This window comes from Poecilia reticulata, linkage group LG11 (assembly GCF_000633615.1).
Source record: "Poecilia reticulata strain Guanapo linkage group LG11, Guppy_female_1.0+MT, whole genome shotgun sequence".
NCBI classification, from domain to species: domain Eukaryota; kingdom Metazoa; phylum Chordata; class Actinopteri; order Cyprinodontiformes; family Poeciliidae; genus Poecilia; species Poecilia reticulata.
The window spans coordinates 4,579,474-4,599,564 of NC_024341.1; the positions used below are offsets into that span (position 1 = coordinate 4,579,474).

At 39.9% G+C, this 20,091-nt stretch overlaps 1 protein-coding gene and 1 long non-coding RNA gene across 6 annotated transcripts in view; one reads left to right on the plus strand and one right to left on the minus strand.

Moving 5' to 3' along the window:
• The window catches only part of LOC103472035 (hippocalcin-like protein 1), a 45,607-nt gene extending 25,522 nt beyond the window's left edge, over positions 1-20,085 (plus strand). For all 3 annotated transcript variants that reach the window (XM_008421389.2, XM_008421390.2, XM_008421391.2), the window contains 4 exons: positions 10,757-10,930; positions 14,583-14,864; positions 18,052-18,157; positions 19,952-20,085. In XM_008421389.2, coding sequence (XP_008419611.1) covers positions 10,835-10,930; positions 14,583-14,864; positions 18,052-18,157; positions 19,952-20,049 — 582 coding nt within the window. In that variant the 5' untranslated portion in view covers positions 10,757-10,834 and the 3' untranslated portion in view covers positions 20,050-20,085. The remainder of the gene's footprint in view (positions 1-10,756; positions 10,931-14,582; positions 14,865-18,051; positions 18,158-19,951) is intronic.
• LOC103472034 (uncharacterized) lies at positions 1,874-4,379 on the minus strand. Of its 3 annotated transcripts, none has more exons than XR_534791.2 (3): positions 4,236-4,379; positions 3,932-4,082; positions 1,874-2,161 (listed from the first exon to the last, which is right to left on the minus strand). It is a non-coding gene; the product is annotated as an uncharacterized LOC103472034 (long non-coding RNA). The 3 variants fall into 3 exon arrangements; XR_534789.2 differs by having other exon boundaries at positions 1,874-2,164; XR_534790.2 differs by having other exon boundaries at positions 1,874-2,198.
• Positions 20,086-20,091: the final 6 nt, after the last annotated feature.

Sequence of the window (20,091 nt, forward strand, 5' to 3'; positions counted from 1 at the left end):
ATGGAGTTAGCATATTCTCTCTGGGTTCTCCGTCTACCTCCCACTATCCAGAAACATGACTGCTGGCTTAATTAGCCTCTCTGAAATGCCCTTAAGTATGAGTGTGTGTGTGTGTGTGTGTGCCTGGTTGATTGTCCTGTTGTCCTGTGTGTTTCTGTATTGCCCCTGGCGACCCGTCTCTTGCCCAAAGGTGGAGATGTCCGCCGGCCGGTTGTCTGGGGCTGCTTTACAATTTGTCATAATTGACTGAATCACAAACTTTGCTGTCTGTGTGACAGTCCTTTAGGAAAAGGAAAAGGCTTTAAGCTCAAACACAATTGGATAGCATAGCAGGACAGGAGCTGCGTTTCCATTACAAATAACACAATTCCACAATTGCAGAATTTCCATTCAATTAGAAACGCAATTAAAATCCATCCATCCATTTTCTTACATCCTTATTCCATTGGGGTCAGCAGGGGTGCTGGTGCCTATATCCAGCTGTTAACGGGTGAGAGGCGGAGTCACCCTGGACAGGTCGCCAGTCTATCGCAGGCAATTAAAATCCCAGGTGAATAAACTTGTTCACGTTATAAATCTGTAGCCCTGTCCGTGTGAGATGACCTCACTATTTCTGAAAGCTATGCGCTGTCTTTGAAGGGTTGTTGTCAGATTGAAGGCTGAGGCAGGAGTCAGACACAGTGTTTGAGGTCATGGTTGAGACTGTTACGTTTATTCGGCACGCTTGATAGCGGCTTCACCTTCTGAACTATAAGAAATCACTGTGTGTTAACATAACTCATATTAAAGCGGTTTTCCAAATACAGTATATATTAAAAAAGAACAATACAAAATGAAATACTCAGTGATTAAACATAAAAAATTATTACTGAGGCTATTAAGTCGTTCATATAACCCGGGAAGTACCAGCAAAGCTTACAGCTGATATTTATAAGACAGTCTTGGTGAGATGAACCAACATCTCACTAACTGCATAAATAAAAAAAGCTAAATAACTGGCTATAGTGAGGAGCTAGCGATTACTGTAACACCAATCGAAATCCTGCCAACTCATGGTAGCAGAAGCCAAAGTATGGTGTTCATTAAAGGACAAAATACACCAACTGCTGTAATCCAAAGAACAATTATGACACGTTGGTGGTTTCTGCTGACATATTTAAGCCACTGCCCTACAAGTCATTATAAAACATGCAGCACTATGATCTTTCAACTACTTCCTGTTGTCTTCTTCGCGGTCTGCGCAAGTGGCAACATCCGGTTGTTGATCACGTGACTTGTGTGATACAAAAAAAAAATGTGTATCTACAGAAGTTTAGCAAAAAAAACAAACACCTCATCCTAGCACCCAAACTCTTGAAATCTTGTAATTGGGAGGTTTCCATTAAGCAAATTTGCTTACAAAATGTTAAATTTATGACCTACTTTTTGTTGAAGGTAAATGTAAAAAAAAAAATTGCCATCTGGCACCATGAAGCGACCCGCCGTGTGGACTGTTAAGTCTGTTTGCTCCAGCCCCAATGCTTTCTCTTTCACGAAGGCTTCTTTGTGTGACCCAGTCGGTGAGAGTGTAACGGAACAAAGCAGAGGAAGATTTAATCTAACTGCAGAGGTAGCCGTAACAAGCGTATCAGCGAGCCGCAGAACGGGGCCAGATACGTGGAAGAGGACCTGAAAAGGTCACGAAATCTTCAACAAATCCTCTCCGAGTGCACTCAGAGTGAGACAAGGCAGACAACCAGCGGCCATCCGTTCTCTCTCACTTGACGGGGACAATCAGCAGGTCACCAGGAAGCTACGAAGGGAACAAAAGCAAATCTTTGGCCAAAAAAAAAAAAAAAAAGACAGGAAACTGAGGGAGAAAGGGATGTGGGTGGAAGAAAGAAATGGAAATAAAAAGGGATGAAACTCATGAGCTGCCCTTCGTCTCAGGCGGGCTCTCAAAACACCGGCCTTACAGAGCGACGGGAGACAACAGGTTGAAAATACTCACAAAAAAAAAAGAGAAAAGGATCGATGGCTCCCGCTAGTTTGCTTGGACGAGTGCTTGCTGCTTTGCTCCAGCCATGCGTACCGCTTCCAGACCCCCTCCCACTGCTGTCCGTCTTTTCTCCGGTCTTTTTCAGCTTTTTCTTTCCGTCTCTGCTTCTCCGTTATGCCTGAGCTGCTGGCAGGAGAAGTGAAGGCAGCGTTTTATCCTCCTATGAGGACATTAAACAGCTGACAGGGAGCAGCTTTCCAAAGTCTGAAACTGGACTTTTGACTTCTCCTCTACCACTTTTTATAGTCCTGCCTCCTCTCTTCAATCCCCAGTTCTGTACGCTGTAAGACGCAATAAGTGGATTTTGTTCTAAAAGAATGTATTCAAACTCATTGCCTCAAAAAAAAAAAAAAAAAAAAAAAAAAGGAAAAACGGAAACTTTTCAAAAATTTTAAATGTTAGTGCAAGCTGTACATCTCAACTTTAAAGAACTCAACAAGCTTGGTCATTTTGAGTCAGCCGTAATGAACCCTACTGTACAACCCAATTTGTTCTCCTTATTGAAAAAACTTAAGTTTAAATTTGTTAAACTAAAACTAAAATGTGTAATTTTAATGAGCATAACTTCAGTAAACTTAAAAAATTTGAAGACATTGTAATTATTTCACACATCATAAGCTTATGTAGCTGACGATGGCAGTACTGTGTTAGCGTCTCACTAATAAACAATTACTGGTAAACAGGAGAAACAAATGCTAATCAGTTTTAAAATAAACGCCCCTGCTATAGTTTACTCACAGAGGCCTTTGAGTTAGCTTAGGTGTGAGGGATGGATGAGTATGGAAGTAAATATGTGCCGTCAGAATTTGAATAAAAAATGCATCTGAAACTTGAATGTTGTATATTTGTGCTTACTTTTTCAATTAAAAAACAAATTCAGTGTCATTATTTGTACGTTTGCAATTTTCATTTAAAAAAAATTCACATTCCTATTTCAAAGTGATGAAATTTTCAATATATATATTTTTTCAGTGTTAAAAAATTCAACTTTACAATCTTACACCATGTAATGCTGGCGTATAAACCCCCACCCCCCACCCCCCTTCTCTTGGTTGTCCCACACCCAATTTTCCCATGTTTTATTTCAAAAAGGAATACCACTTGCTCCAAGTCTAGAATCTTTAAAGATTACTGATCGGTGGCGACTTTCTGGGCTGTTAGTATGTTGTCTTAGTAAAGTTGTAATTTTCAAGGAGATGCTACCGCTAATGTAGTAAGCTAATATTACTGCCTGGTATGCTTCAGGGAGGGGCTGTAAACTCTTCCAACATTAATTCTCGATATTCTTTAGGTTCTAACGGGTCGGCAGAGTGTTCCTCTCCTGATCCTTTCTGTCTGAAACCTGTATTTTAAATCAAGCTTTAAGATAATGTATGAAACTTCATGCGCAAAATAAAATATACTAGAGAAATATGAAAGCATTAAATCCACCGTTGGGTTTGCGTTCGCCTCCATGGTCGCTGGCTTCGGTGATGCTGGTATTTCTTCAATATGACACTTGGGTCATGTGATTGGCTGGGTGTTGAAATCTGACAACGATTGCTAATGTCTGTGACCTGAAGTAACCTTGCCATTTTTGTACAGCGWMTWWWWAGACGCTGAATTTGAGACAGCAAATTTGAGCAAGTTGAATTTTTAGGACACTGAAAATATTGCATTTGAATTTTTAAAAGTTGAATTTTTTTATATGCTGAATTTTTTAACACTGAAAAAATATATATATTGAAAATTTCATCACTTTGAAATAGGAATGTGAATTTTTTTTAACAAATGAAAATTGCAAACATGTACAAATAATGACACTGATTGTTTTTATTGAAAAAGTAAGCACAAATATACAACATTCAAGTTTCAGATGCATTTTTAATTTAAATTCTGATGGCACATATTTACTTCCATAGATGAGGCCTTGTGTGTGACCAAGCGGGTACCACTGGACAGCTGAGTTGAAAGGTGCTTCACAGCGCCGGCTACATGGAGAACTCTGGTAAAACTCGACCATTCAGTCAACGTCAGAACAGTCCAGAGAATTCCTCTCGGTCCACTGTGCGATAAAAGTCTCTTGTTTAGTTTCTTATATCTGGCTAAGGATAATATACTCTCATACCAATAGTCTACGGGCAAATGCTAAATGCTAACTCGTGATTAGCGTCATATATTTACGCACAGAAATTATTTACAGAAAGTACTCACTCACCCGGAGGTTAAACAGTCCAAAGCAATAAAGTAGACTCTGCATCCGCACATATTATCACCGTTTCTCATTAGCTTAGCTCTTTCAGCCTCCTTCTAGCACAGCAAACTAGCAGCCGAACCCCGCAGGCTAAACTGACCTGCCTCACTTAGGTCCCGCCCTCACATATGATTGGACAATCGGTTTACATCAACAAGTGAAATAAAAGGATATACATGATTGACAGCACAACAGCATAGGTTGTGAAAAAAAATAGTTTTTTTAGATGTACGTTTCAAACAAACGTGCGGCAAATAAACTACTTTTACCCAAAATAAATGACAAAACGTTTGATGGCTTAAATAATAATTTTTAAACTTTGAATAACTAATAGATTTTACTTTGCTTTTAACCCAAGTTACAGCAATTATTTTTGCCTTTAATATATTTATTGACGTGAACAATTACTAACTCCAGTAATAGCATTTATAATTTAGCCTCATTAGTCTGAAATGAATATTTTAGACAGAGCCACGCTTATTTCCTTTGTATATGTAGACAAACCCCAAGGCAATACTTTTAAAACTCGAAACTACTAATATAATAATAAAATTACTTGATTTAAACAGTTCCTCAAATTAAATAAATTAACTTATCTAGCATATTTTTTTATTCAAAAGTTCACACTGCTTGTTTTAGATGAGTGTTTTAGCTTTTCACCAACAACAGGTTGGTGAAAAGCTATGTTCACTTGAAGTCTTTTATTAAAAAGAATGTTTTGTTTCACGATGAAGCTTTCTTTCTTCAACATATTACAACCTAAGCTGGAATGATGCTCCATAGCAGACTTTTTTTTTTCTTCATTTTTTTTATTAAAAATCTGAAATTGACCCAGCAACAGTCATCCACTTCTTCAACAATGGCAGTACCTCTCTCTTCACAGTTAGTCAATATGCTTAATGTTATTCTATTTCACAGCGCGGCCCAGAAAAATGACTTCAGCTGAATGTGGGAGGATTTCACTCAGCGGCCTGAATGACTTTCAATGAAACCTGCCTCAGTCCTCCTTAAGGAGCAGCTTATACAACTCCAGGAACTAAATTACTTCTCATGTCCACTGTCGGGCTGTAGGCATCTCTGGAGGTTTCCTGGGCAATAAAGCGGTTTCATCCCAAAAAAAATAAAATGAAGTCTAATTATAAAATTGGTGAAAAAGTTCCACGGCGACTTGAGGCGAAAGTAAAAAAGTAAACTGGTAAAGGTTTTTTGTCAAATGTATTAAGATTTACTGTTACTTGTCATGTCAGTTATCCTGAATATCACCTTTAATTGGTGAAATGCAAAGCTAAATAATTATGTTTAATTATTTAACCTAAATATTTTTCACATTTTCAATTGGGTTCCCCTATCTAAGCAAACAAATGGAGACAATTACAGAAAAAGGTACAGCCTGTAAACTTTCATTGGATTATGCGCTATTGTGATTCAAGAAAAGGTCAGTTTCTTCAATACATTAAAAACTTTTCCAAATTGAAGAAGACAAGTTCTTTAGGTGGAGATCCAGTAGTGAGAGTTTTGCATTTCATGCCACCTGTACTCCAACAAAGTCCGAAATGGTGAGCTCTTCCATTTTCCAGTAGGCTGGTGAAAACCAGCGTCTTGTTCTACGTTTGCTTCGTACAGAGGGTCTGGAACCTTTGCTAGTGAGAAACGATTGCTTGTTGTAGGCTTGGACTGCACTGAAGTTTTATACAATGACATCTGGTTTTACCAAAACGCTAACCTTTGGCCGTGGCATACAGTATGTAACACGACCGCTCGATTGAGGAGCTACGCTACGAAGCTTAGCAGAAACTTTGTACGCTGTAACTGTTCGAATGAGGTGGATATTAATGAGAGGGGTCAGGACATTTTCGCCAGCTATAAAATGTCTTAAACATCCGTCTTGCTCCGACTTTAGCGGCTCAATATTTGGAAGAGTGTCTAACATGGACTAACTGCGTTAACTTTCTCTGCATTGCTGAAACTACAACCCTTAAAATCTGAGGTTTCTGTCATGCAACAAAATGAGATCATTACAAATCATCTTACAACCTTTTCCATCGTTAATGTTGCACATGCCTCATGTACTCAGAGTGGCGTCCTCCACACGTTTGCAGTGGCCCATGCACGGCTTGTGAAGAGATGTAAACAGAACTTTTTATGGCTTTTTTCTTGCCACTCTAGCATAAAAGCCAGACTTGTAGCCCACGACTGAAATGGTAAATGGACTGAGTTTATGTAGCTCTTTCCTGGTCGTACTGGCCACTCAAAGCACTTTACGCTACTGCCACATTCACCCAGCTCCACTCACAGGCACACACATATTTATACGCCGATTCCCAGATTGGGAATTAACGTATGAGGTCAAGTGCCTTGCTCATGAGCACGTAGACATGTGACAGAAGAAAGCTGGACTCAAACCCACAACTTTTGAGTTGCAAGACTCTTAGAGTGTTTTTTTTTTTGTTTTTTTCTGCTTACTTTTATTTTTAATAATTATTACATTTATTTAGCATAAATACTGCCACATATCTTCTGAGTTTAATTGGCCATGAGTTCTGTGGTAGAAAATTGGACTATCACATAATATATGGAGTAGAATAGAATTTACTTTATTGATCCCCAAGGGAAAATAGCTTATTTGTTGAATAAGCTAGTTAAATATTAGCAAATACATACCATTGGAAATATAAAATGTATTTTTAAAAAAGTAGACATAAGATTAATATTATGATTTTATTAATCTGATGTCTATAATATATTAACTTATCTCAATGGTTCATATGATTGTATTTCTTGCAAGAAATTTGTTCATTTTGCACTTGCTATGCTAGCTAGCTAGCTTAAGAAGCAATGTAGCTTCATAAATTCAAAAGGCAGCCAACCAGAAAGATGAGCATGGCGACTAATATTTCAATAAGTTATTTTAACTTGTGTTGTATAATTGTAATTGGAAAACAGATTGGAATTTCTTTAAAAAAAAAAAATCTAATTTAAAATGTATAATTGTCCACATTTCTGAGTCTCCCTTAGCACCCTGGCCCTTTGAAGAGAAATATCCTCTAACTTTACTATTGTACATAGCTCTCCATGGTTTACTACATGAGATTTTGATTAAAATACTTACAAGTTTGTTGTGACATAAAAAAAAATGTTGGGAAAATCAAAGGGAACGAATGCTGCAATTCCTGCTGATTACATACTGACTGTTTTAGAACTGAAATGAAAACTTGCTACCATATTTGAAAAGCTGTGTCATGATGGTTTTAAAATGTCCATACTAAACAACAACTTTGTATCATTTCTCTCTGGTGGAAATTATTTACTCCCACGTTTATCGTCCTCACCCATTTCACGATCTTTTGTTCTCGCGTCATCCATCCGTATGTCCTGTTTCTCCCCTCTTTTCCGTCTCTTTCTCCTTTTTTCACCTCTGCGCAAGAATAGTCAGCCGAGAGGTCGCCGACCTGCTTAGCAGCAGCTGTGGAACGCCATGACAGATGTACTCGGAGTCTGCGTTTGGGTCGACTTACAGCAGGACGGAACACCAACAACAGGGCACTCAGACGGGGAAAGATGGATTAATGTTTTATGCTGCAGGATGCTGCTGAGGGCGTGCTGTGATTGCCAGACTCGGAGCTTCCATAGGTTAAAGCTAGTTTAAGAAAGTTTTTTTTTTTTAAATATATATATATATAAATGGTCGCTGTGTTTGAACAGGATTTTGTTGTGTAGTTTTAGCTTGTGAACTTCTGGCAGTCTGCCCGTCACTTTACACTCTGTTTCTTTCTGAAAATCTGTCTTTTGAGCTCCGTTAAATCTGTTACAGGGCTTTTGGAGAGCGAGTCTATTTAACGTGGGAAAAAGGATGACATGGACAAGGGAGGCAAACAAAAGGAGATTTTAGACGTAAAGGTTGAAGAAGTGTGTTGAATGAGCTAGCGGTTTGAAAAGGGGAAGTTCATGGTACCTGAAGCGCAACTGGATCTGTGGTAGTTTTGCCTTTTAAAGGAGCTCTTGCCAGGTGATTGGATGAAGGTGGAGCGGTGGGGCGTCCTGGTTGGCTGGGACGAAGGCGTGGTGATAAGTGATGCCGGTTAAGGTGAAGAGACCTACAGGTTTAATTTGCGCCTAGGGCTTCATAATATGAGAGACATAATCTGAAAAAAGTCAACTTCTTCTGCTTCCTTCCTGTGGTCCTGCTGCCATCTACAGAATTACACATCTTGTTTAGAAACAACCAATCAGAGCCAGAAGGAGGGTCTGAGCGATGTCAATTGTCCTTATGTATGTGCTGCTAAATGTGCCTACAGTGGAGAAACTTACCATTAGAGGAAAATTGTTTCACATCTTTCTTAACCTTTTAAAGATTTTTGTGACAGGATAACACTCTAGCCTTTCGATTGTCTGCTAGCAACAAAAATGTTGAATTGGTTAATAAAGTTATTTTGTGAATCAAGGCATCTGGTTTGCATTTAATCTTGTCACTAGCCAAGTTTTTTTTCCCGTTAACTATGAAACGCAATTAAAATCACACGTGCATACGTTTGTTCACGCAATAAGCCATTAAGAAGCATGATGCTGCTACTTCCTGTTGTCTTCTTCTTCATGGTTTGCACCAGTGGCAACATTTTATTGTTGGTCATGTGACTCGTGATGTGAAAAAAGTTTTTCCATTGTGGTTTTGTGAAATAAACCAATTTTGATACAGCAAAAGAAATACCTCAATCTAGCACCAAAACGTTGTGTCAAAAAAAGGGAGTTAATTTTAAGTTGCCATGTTTCTGTTAAGCCAATTTATTTCTGAAATGTCAAATTATCCAATTATATTGTCAAAGGAAAGACAGTTATTCATGCGTTTGACTTAATTGCCTTCGCCCATTCTACCAGTTGGAGAGCAGCAGGCTGTAAATTGACATCATGTTCTATTCATCTGTAGGTTCCACCAGTGAATAGACTAGACCAAAATCTCTTGTGTGTTGCTTCTAACACCTACTTGTTGTTTAAAAGCTGTTAAGAACTAATGCAGTTATAGGGTTGGATCCAACAGTTGGTGACAGTTCTGCCTGCAACAGCCTAGAAACGGGCTCCTGGCAGTCCTGTCAGTGCACCTGCCTTTAACTGTAATGCCTCCGGGATGAGCCATTTAATATGAGTCTAATTTTATTAGCCGAGCAAAGAGGCGAGGGACGTGTGGGTTTTGTTTCTTTGTGCGCATGAAGCGCTCGCCAGGCATCAGTAAACACTGTTACCGCCCACGCTGCAGCCCTTATGTGTTACACATGCTCTTTGACTCTTCTTCCAACATCCAGGGACCCTGAGCAGTCTGGAGGAGTCTGGAATCCAATCATTTCCATTGGTTCAAACGTGTGGAGGAAAATCAGAGCAGACTTTTTTTACCACAATATATCCCCTATCCGTCCGTCCGTCCGTCCGTCCGTCCGTCCGTCCGTCCGTCCGTCCGTCCGTCCGTCCATCCATCCATCCATCCATCCATCCATCCATCCATCCATCCATCCATCCATCCATCCATCTCCACTCTAGCTCCTCATTTGAGTCCTGTCCTCTGTTAGCAGACTTGTAGTAAACTCACAGAGAATATGTAGTATTTGCACCATTTTTCTCAAGTAGGTGACATTTCTAAAAATTCTCACTCTTAAAAGTGTAAAAGGTTTACATTAAAAAATAAAAAACACTTTCTGTTCTGACTCTCTTGCACAGATTCAACCAAAACAAGTTGATTTGGGTTTGTAAGACATCCCTCATTGCACTCTGACTAAAATAAACCCAGAACTGCATTCGCAATGAAATACATCTGATATTTTCGCTCCGTCATCATGAGAGAAAAAAACAAACAACAAAAAACAAAAGGACATTATCTTTAGCGGTGTCGTTGCATAATTAAATCACTGAAATCGCATTTTGTCCGACAGGTTGTGCTGAGATAAGGATTAAGAGACGTGAACACAGCAGCGCTCGCGGCAGACAGCTGATTTCCCAAACTCAGCTGGCCGGATAAACCCTGTCCAAATGTGATCAGCGGGTTTGTGCCTGACGTCAGTGGCTGCGGGATTATTTAATGTTTTGTGCCGGCCAGGCAGCGCTTCAACATTTGCTGACTTGCATAATATCTTGTGTCATGGGGGATTGGGACATTTTCCTGTAACAAGGTTCGCGTTGATTTCATTACAGTAGAAAGAACGTCATTGTTTGATTCGTGACTGTGCTTGAATGGAGCAGAAATACATATTTTCTGCCGTCCTTAATCTGCAAGAGTCTATTTTTAACCCTCCTGCGGTCTCAAGTGATGGTGTTCATTTGACCCCACTAGCGGGGTAGCAGTGACTCCACATGCCCTTTTGCCCCTGCCACTGTGTTAAGTTCGCGAGAGGTTTAAAACCATCTCTGACTGTGCTTGTTTACTAATTTATCACACAAATCTTTTCGTCTGTTCCTCGTGTTTGCGACTCCTGACCTCCTGTTTCGCTACTTCTGCCCAGCAGGTGTGGAACACGGCCTGGCTTCTGCGACAAGACAGCGTTGTCGTCAAGTGAAAGGACAACAAAAACTGTCCCGTTGCCATGGGGAAACAGAACAGCAAGCTGCGGCCCGAGATGCTGCAGGACCTCCGGGAGAACACGGAGTTCTCCGACCACGAGCTGCAGGAGTGGTACAAGGTACGCATGGCCATGACACTGGGTCACCAGCAGGTAGCTGCTACAGTTTTGGTTTAGTTTTCTTCTTGGACTGTTCTGTATTTAGATAATTTCCTTTTTTGTTTTTTTTATCGATCATGAGCAGTTTTCATGTCCCTGCTAAAGAAAAGCATCACCCACCGTATGATGATGATGCCACCACCATGTCTACCATCTAAGCTGTGGTAGACATGTACAAACCTCCCATTTTGTACATGAAAGAGAGTTTAAAATCATGGTGGAGATGTATTGTACGCCCTGTACTAATGATGGTAACATGGGTGTAGTGAATTGTGTCGTTATAGAGCGAGTGCACTATGTATGTAACCTTTAAGTCAGGGTAGTTGTTGGGGGTTCAATTCCCAACCTTGGGACCTTTGCTGCTTGTCTCCTCCCCTTCTGTCTCTGAGCATTTCCTGTTTGACTATTGTCAATAAAGGCCACTAGTGTCGCAATATCTTAAAATAATAGTAATTGCAAAGATCCTCGCAATGAAATTAGGGATTATAGTGATGTTTGAAGAATAATAGTCGTCTTGGATACTTGAAACTCTTTTTCAGTAAATGCTTGAGTCTAGCTCTGTTGTATTTTGAATTTCTGCAGAGGGAAACAGTTTACCTAAATGGATTTGCCTTTTTGTTCTTACAGGCAAATGTCCTACTATCACCTTTACCTTCTTTCATAGCACTATTCAAGCAAAGCTGTGTTTTTGATGATGGCTCTTTAGATTCTGGTTTCTTTAGCAAACAGGAGCTCCACACACAATTTTAAACATGAGCTATTATCAGCGCTATGGTGATACCAGAAGACCTGCTGGTGTTTATGAACAAGGGCCCAAAATGCTGCTTATAGATTCAGCTTAAAATAATGATTGTGAGTGCAGCTTCAAGCAGTGCTCTGACCTACATTTACCATGTACCAGGATAAGAGACTGTTGAAATTAGTCCAGCTCTAAAGCTCTAAAGATGATTGGTTTTTTTTTTGTATTGCCTAAAGTTTGTAAACCTACAAGGTTTAAAAATGACACTCCCAAAATTGGAAACGGTTGTTGGTTCCCATATGCTCATACCCAGCCCCTGATGAAAGTTGTTCTTTCTTAAAGTTGGAGTCTTTTCTATGCTGGAACCTAAGTCTTTACTGGTGAAAAAAGTAAACAACCGGTTTCACTAGTACTGGAACTGATTTGATGGAAAACCCCAGTATAGTAACTGCATTATTTTATGATAAATACTCTGCTCTGTTCAAAAGCCACCCTCCAGAGTCTGGTTTCCGTTTTCTCTTCCCAGGATCTCCGGGGCAGGAGCGAGCGCTGCTCAAAACGAATGAATCAAGTTTGAATTAAACTCTAACTTCTGTCATCTAAAATCCAAACCAACTATTCTTCTCTCACAAGGTCAGCTCTACTCAGAGTGAGAAGAGGAGAAAACAGTACAAATGATAAAGGCACGGCAGGAAACCTAGTGATTTTGGTCTTTTAAAAAGTAAATTGTATGGAAAGTACAGAAACTGAACGGACCTGGTAACAAATTATATATGGTTGAAGAGGCAGTGAGTATTCTACAGGGCGTGTGCCTGGATGGCCTTGCTTTTTCTGAAGAGCCATGTTTCATCAGCGATCTGGCAGCAGCCTTGACTTATTTGTCTCTGTCAGTGGCAGAGCAGCATCCTCTAGATTTACCCTTGGAATGACCAAGTGCAAGTCTAGCCAGGTTGATCGCATCAGTTATCTCCTTTTATCCACACATTAGGTTTCCTTTGAAACATTATTTCAGAGTCTTATGATATTATATACAAAAATATATCAAGATTTGTATATAATTAGATGGACATCATTGTCAGGTTAAAGCAAAGTAAAAGTCAGTTAAACGTCCTTATAAGCCCCTTCTCCAGTGTCAAGTCTCTGTCTAGCCAGGTCAGTTTAAGCCAAGTTGGCTAATACCATTCAGGTATATCTTACTATTTGAGCATGAATATGTTCAGGTACATGGGTGGAAATGTGGGAATGTGAGCGCACAGGATTTGTGGTCCGTCCAATGAAGGCGGTCAGTATTTGTTTGGTGCATCTTGCCCATTCCAGTTGACGCTGTTTGGACTCTTTCATCGCAATTGATGAAAAGGGTTTGGGTCTCAAGGTTTGTCCGTGGAATTACCAGTTTTTAGCTCCCCATATCACTAACTGCTATTGTCTCGATGCAGATTGAAAATGGTGCTTGACCTGTTGTTGTTCGAGAAGTTTGCAAGTATCGCCTTCGCTCATCGATTGACCCTTCGCCAGTTAATGAATGCAGTCTGTTCCCAATCAAATTGATCGCACGCAATACGCGGCTTAACAAGGTGGTTCCAACAATTCGGAAAGGAACCGTGCAAGATGCACAAATGAAGATGAACCTGGCAGAGGCTGACTAAGGAAGAACTGGTTAAAGAGATGCCTGTAAGAAAGGGGCTATAGACACCTGCAGGATCATTAGATTGGTTTGTCTGTTTTGTATTGTGGAATGCGGGTATAATGGAGTAATCATTAGTGTCGATGGGTTGGTAATGGTAACCTTGAGTAAAACTAACATGCTCCTATGGCATCATAGTACTGGTTTGAATAGTTTTCAGTGAGCTCTAGAAGGTCCAGAGGTGAAAGCAGCCATTTGGGTTATTTCTTCAACTTTTAGTGGTCTGCTTTCAGAGTGAACTTGTCAGACCAAGGAATGTTGGCAGGTGTTTTAAAATTCTTGTAGACCTCTTGAAATCCTTTACAAGACTCATGAGCTGCTACAATCGTCTTTCTGCAGCTCTTTGGGTTTGAGTCCTGGCCCGTTGACCTTTACCGCATGTCTTCCCTCTCTGTCACAACCCACTTTCCTGTCTGAGCACTACCTTAAAAAAAAAATAAAAATAATAATAATAATAATAATAATAATAAAAACCCTTGCTACTAAATACCACTGTGTCAAAAGATGTTAGAGAGACCAGCTTTTTTCACATGACTACTACTTATTCAACAGGATGTTGAGGAACTCTGACTTTTCTGAAAAAGTGTCCAGGTCGTATTCTTTTGGAGGGGAAGCTCATGGGCTGTAAATCGGAGCTTTGGGCTAGAAAGCCCGGGCAAACACCGGTGTACTTTTACGACCCAGAAAATTTCCCAGACACGGGGTAATAAAAAAGATGGATTAACTCCACTGCCACAGGAACTCTCAGCCTTCATGCGAAAGAATTTCTCTTATAATTTCCAGAACCTAATTCCTTGGTTTCAAATTTGAGACGGGTTTGTCACCTCTTTGGTTCTACCTTCAAGGTCTGTTAAAAGAACATCTCTAACAAAGCCTAAGACTGATGGGACTTTTACTTCCCTTTGCTTCCACAGCACAATCAGGCTTTATTAAATGTGTCTACTTCTTTGAACAAAGATATAGCTTTTGCCCTCAGCTGTATAAGACCAAGCTCCCTTCCAACAGATCTACTGCAAATCCATTCACATTTCATAAAACTTTTACTGCTCGAAGGCTACTTACACCAAAAGGCATTTTTGAGTTCTTGCTTAAACTTAGAATATTAGCCGTTAGTCTATCCATCCAGTAGAATATCTGTCAAAAGTATTTTAACTTAAAGTTAAAATGAAGTGTTAATCTCTTTATTCCAGGGTTTCTTGAAGGATTGCCCCAGTGGAACATTGAATGTGGAGGAGTTCAAAAAGATCTATGCCAATTTCTTTCCCTACGGAGATGCCTCCAAGTTTGCCGAGCACGTCTTCCGGACTTTCGACACCAACGGCGATGGGACGATAGACTTCCGGGAGTTCATCATCGCCTTGAGCGTCACGTCACGGGGGAAGCTGGAGCAGAAGCTGAAATGGGCTTTCAGTATGTACGACCTGGATGGAAACGGATACATTAGCCGTGAGGAGATGCTGGAGATTGTTCAGGTGAGTAAAGTTTTGCAGTAGGAGGATTCATGGTTCATGCACTCAGCTGTGGACTATCCCAGTTGTGCCACCAGAAAGTTTCAAGGGACATCTTTCTTGAGTCATTATCAGACTTAAATAATGACTTTTTTAAAAACTTTTCTACATTTAGTGTCCACTTTTGGTAAATAATATGAGCTTCCAAGCAAAGACCCCTGCAATATCTGAGATCCTGACCACAAACGCAGATTATTTTTATAGATATTTTCTGTATTGTTTTCTCAAAATTTTGAGAAAATATACATTTTCTTAAAATGTATATTTTATACAGTTTTCTCAATATATATATTTTGAGAAAACAATGCAGTTGAAAGCAGATATTTACAAAAAGACATAAGATTTTCTCTATGTGGATTTAAAACCTTTTTTTTCCTGTTTTAGGTCAGATTACCATTTTTTTTCTATCTGTCAGAATAAAAAACAAGAGCATCTTGCTTGAGGCTCAATGACCGCTACCAGTTCAGATTGATCTCAGAAAAAAAAGTTTGGTCATAGCAGATGTAATTTGAAAGAGACCCAAGGTGTAAGAGTTGAAGAGCACAAAATGAAAGGATAGCATTTTTACATGATAAATTGCTGCATTTGCTTTTTAAACTCTGTAACTTGGATCAAAATCCTTTAAATGTTATCCAAAAACACTTAAATCCAAGTCAATGGGTCCACAAGGACACCGGTGTCGTCGTGATAGTTAAAGGCTTAAACCTTTTGGGTCTCCTTCCACTAGCTTCTCATAATTGTTTGCTGGAATTATAGCATACTCCTCCAGACGTAGTTGGTGAAATCGTGTCATGTTTCCAGGTAACATTGCTCTCACAAACACCTTTTCAGTTCTGCTAGCACATGAGATTTGACATCTGGGCTTGGTGATGCCCTCTCCAAAACATTGACTTGATTGCTATTATTCCAGTCTCTAAATAATTTCACACTATGCTTTCAGGTATTGTTCATTTTGCACCCAAGTTTTTACTTGGGTACAAAATGAAATCTGAAGTCTGAAGTTTTTACTAACAGGCTGAAGTCTTGAGATCTTGCTTCAATATTTCCGTACTTGCACCAGTTTCTCCTGCAGCTAAACACTAACATAAAACGATGCTGCCACCCCCATTCTTCACAGTTGGGGTGGTAGTCTTAGTTTTGCAAATCTTTGCATTAAATCCCTTTTTCTAACTGGCAGCTGCAGCTTTAATTCATGTAAACCTACATACTAAAGTTCTTTATTACAAAGAAGAAACAGAGTACTTGTTACAGAAACCTTCAGATAGACCATGAAGCACCATGGTTCCTCAGTGATATGCATTGAGACAATGCGCTGAGGATCACTGCTGTGTGTTGTGTGCAAGTCTGTGTGGCTGTTTTATAGTTCTCTTGGATTAGCAAGTTAAATTTAACCAGCGTTTATCCCCGAGTGTGCAGAATAGCGGGATTATCCCTGAGCTCATAGAGGTTATGTTATATAGAAAGGAGAGAAGAGGGGCCATTGTGTAATTGTGTGCCAGCAGAAGGAGAAAATGCTCCCATAAACCTGTTTGGCTGCTCATTAGCGGACTAACTTTACACATCCTAACCTGACACAGTGTGGTCAACTAAAGGATAGGATAATTATCAGTCACATTTTGGGAGCAGACTTGGCATGATTAATTAGTACTGTAGTCAAGACTACGTAACCCAAAAACATGTGAAAATCAAGACCAGAGTGTGTCGAGACAGCCTAAAAGAAAGACAGTTAGGGGCTGAGACCAATTCGAAACCAAGACTCACATTACACGACACAATAAAATATGAAACATGATCAAAATTCTTCTCAAATTCATCTGAAAGATCCACATTCCCATAAAAACACCTCAGAGCCAAAATAGCCGTAGCCACCTCGGTGTGTAGCTTTAACTTTGGGAGCTGGGCACAGCTAACATTAGCTAATGTCGATGTAACTCAAAGTTATGCTTCATGTGGCCAGTCTCATATATCATGAGAAAAAAATAAACTTAAGACCAAGTTGTCACCACATTCCTTGTCTCTCAAAGTTAATACTGCATTTGCTCACAACCCTCATATGCTTTATTAGGTGACGTTAGCTTGCGCCTCAAGCTAGGTGGCAAATAGCTGACAAGAAATGAAAACTAGTTCCATAAAACATTCAGAATATGCTCAAGTAAATAATTTTGTCAGATTACTAATATTAGCTAGCTAGCTTTGCTAACATTTACACAAAACTTATCTTTCTTTGTGCTTCGTTTCTAAGTTACGATAAAACACTGCAGAATTTCTTCTCAATGTTGATCTACAAATATATTCTCTATAATTTATTTAGCTGAATTGTATTATACTGTAGATGTGACAGACATTTTCTCTCGCTCCCAGACAAATTATCGCTCACTCTCTTTCAAGCAAAAGCGGGAGGGAAAGCGTCGAGCGCATTGAAGGCCGTGGTTGTAACATCGCACGGTGTATCAAAAGTGCGGCGAATGCTGGGAAACAATATTCTAGGCGCGGCAACATCTTTCACTTTTTCATTTTTCTCTTTGGAAATCTCGTACTTTAAAATGTGTTTTCTTCCTCTCTGATATCGCTGCGAGACGTGATCTACGGTCGGTTTCACGGCCCCACCCTCCCGGAGGTGGAGAATTAATGGCGACGTAAACTGATTCTAAATCCTTTTGCGAGCCCGGCTGATACTCTGGGCTTTCATGCTTCGGTACAGAGGTTAATTTAATGCCAACGGGGGACGGGAAGGCGCTCGTATCGGTCAACAGATAAAGATGTATCAGATCAATACCCTAAAGCTCTGCTGGTCAAACCCCCCCAGAAAAGCTCTGCTGGTCAAACCCCCCCGTTCCCCCTCCCCGCCCCCCGTTCCCCCTCTGCCTTTTCACCGACGCAGACGTACGCGCTTCATGCTTGCACGTGTGATTCATGGATGGCACAAGCATTCTCCTGATTGGTGCCGAGATCCCGGGAGTTACAAATGTTGTCGCAAGTGAGCAGCAGTCAGAGGAGGTTTATTAGCACCCAGAGATCCGCAGTGACCCTGTTTTTCATCTCTGCTGTGCCTCGGCTAAGTCTCCGTAATGGCTCCCTGCTGGCTCAGATTCACTCTGTTTTCTCCTCTCCTGCCACCGCCTCCTCCGTCTCTCTCCTTCTCCGCTTTCAGGCCATCTACAAGATGGTGTCATCCGTGATGAAGATGCCAGAGGATGAGTCCACGCCAGAGAAGAGGACGGATAAGATCTTCAGACAAATGGACCTCAATAATGACGGTGAGGTGGGGGGGGCACCGCTGGAGCGAGGGATGAATGATGAGGACTGAGGGAGTTTTGCTTTTTTCTTTTTTTTTATTTTTTATTTGGTTTGTGAAATTAGCTCATTTTATTTAGAGCAAGAGCTTGTGCAGCGGCGTAGATTTTAGATTTTGGTCCACTATCCAACAGAGGTAATAATAAGCTAATTATTAGACTAGGTAAAAGCACAACAAATTAGGGGGAACAGGTGAAAAACATTATTTTTGTTCTTCAGCTTTTTATTAAAAAAATGACTAGTTTATTTCAAAGAAGGTAAAAACCATATCAAACAAAAGCAGAAGAATTTATTATGACCAAATATTTCTTTTACATGCTTCTTTTTCCATCATAAACAGTGGATAGTATGACGGGGTACTAGGGTTATTGTAGATAAAGTAGTAAATTACTGCCCAAAAAATCTGACATTTTTCATAAAAAACTTAGAAATGTCTGAGTTTAAAAAGTTGCAATTTTGCTAGAAAAAACTTGGAAATTTCCAAACTAGAAATTGTTAACATTCAGAAATGTTCACATTTTCTTGTCAGATATTTCTGAGATTAATCTCAAAGTTTCAGATTTTCTTTCTAGCAAATTTTTTGACTTTCCAAACTCAGAAATGTAAACTTTTTTTTTCTAGAAAAATAGTTTTTCCATCTATAATGGCTCTAATATAAATTCGTATAAAAGAGCTGCGTTCACAAACGCAAATAAAAAATATTTAAGCAATTAAAACTATGGGTTCAAAGGGGAGAGGATTTTATTATTATTATTATTATTTTTAATTGCTAAACAATTTCTTGGTTTAGTAATTATTTTCTGTCCGTGATCCAATTCAAACTCTGTTTCATAGATAAGGACAAGTAGCTTTCTGTTTGGATAATTTAGTAAAGTCAAATTCCACTAAAATCTAACTGAAAATTTAAACGACTCAGTCAGTGAGTTTCTCTAATTAAATGTTATGCGAATATTGGACTTAGCTAGGACTTTCTTTATAATTTAATGATCTGACCTTACATGACCCTGGCACTCTGCAGCTCTCTCAACTCTTTCTGGGAGTGAATGCTTGCTGCAAAATTAGAGAAGTTTTTTCTGCTTTTATACAAAGTTGTTGCTGTACTGTAGGCGGATAAAGTGTCAATCCTCTGCTGATTTTGTAACTTTCCTCACTTCTGAAGCAATGAGCAGGGTCTAATTTCCATGGTAGTTTCAATATATTGTAACAAAAAAAATCTTGCTTTGTTTTGGCTCTTGATTAACACTCAGTCTGGGCCTTCTCCCATTCACTTGGATTCCTCCAGTAGAGGTCAGCCAGTCGGCAAACAGAAGGAGACATTGTGAGCAAATTGTAGTCCACCTGGAGGTTTTGGCAAAGGCAGCGGAAGCCGTTCGGTCCGTTTTGGCCACGCTTCCTGTTAGCTTCTCAGCATTAAACTGGCGCCTTACATACGTCATGGACAAACGTTAGGGACTGGGTAAAATTCAAACCTCAGTGCCTCCTGGAAGAAATCGCTTCTCAGTAGCTAAGAACCCAGACCCTCTGAACGAAGTGAGGCGTACAGACCGTACGCTTCACAAGGGGCTGGTTTTTACTTGACTAATGATTTCCAGTCAGGATCTCAGATGTAAAATGAGCACAAACGCAGCAGTTCCAACACCATAGTGACTCATTCAAATTGTTTTTTTTTTTTTTAGGTCCCTTTTATTGTAAATTATACATAATAGCAGTATCCAGATCCTGGAAAATAATGTCTCTTTGTTTCTCTTCTGTTGCAGGAAAATTGTCCCTGGAGGAGTTTATCAAAGGTGCCAAAAGCGACCCCTCCATTGTCCGGCTACTCCAGTGCGACCCCAGCTCCGCCTCCCAGTTCTAAAGCCCCTCCCCCACATCCTGCTGCGAGCTTGTTTTTACCCCC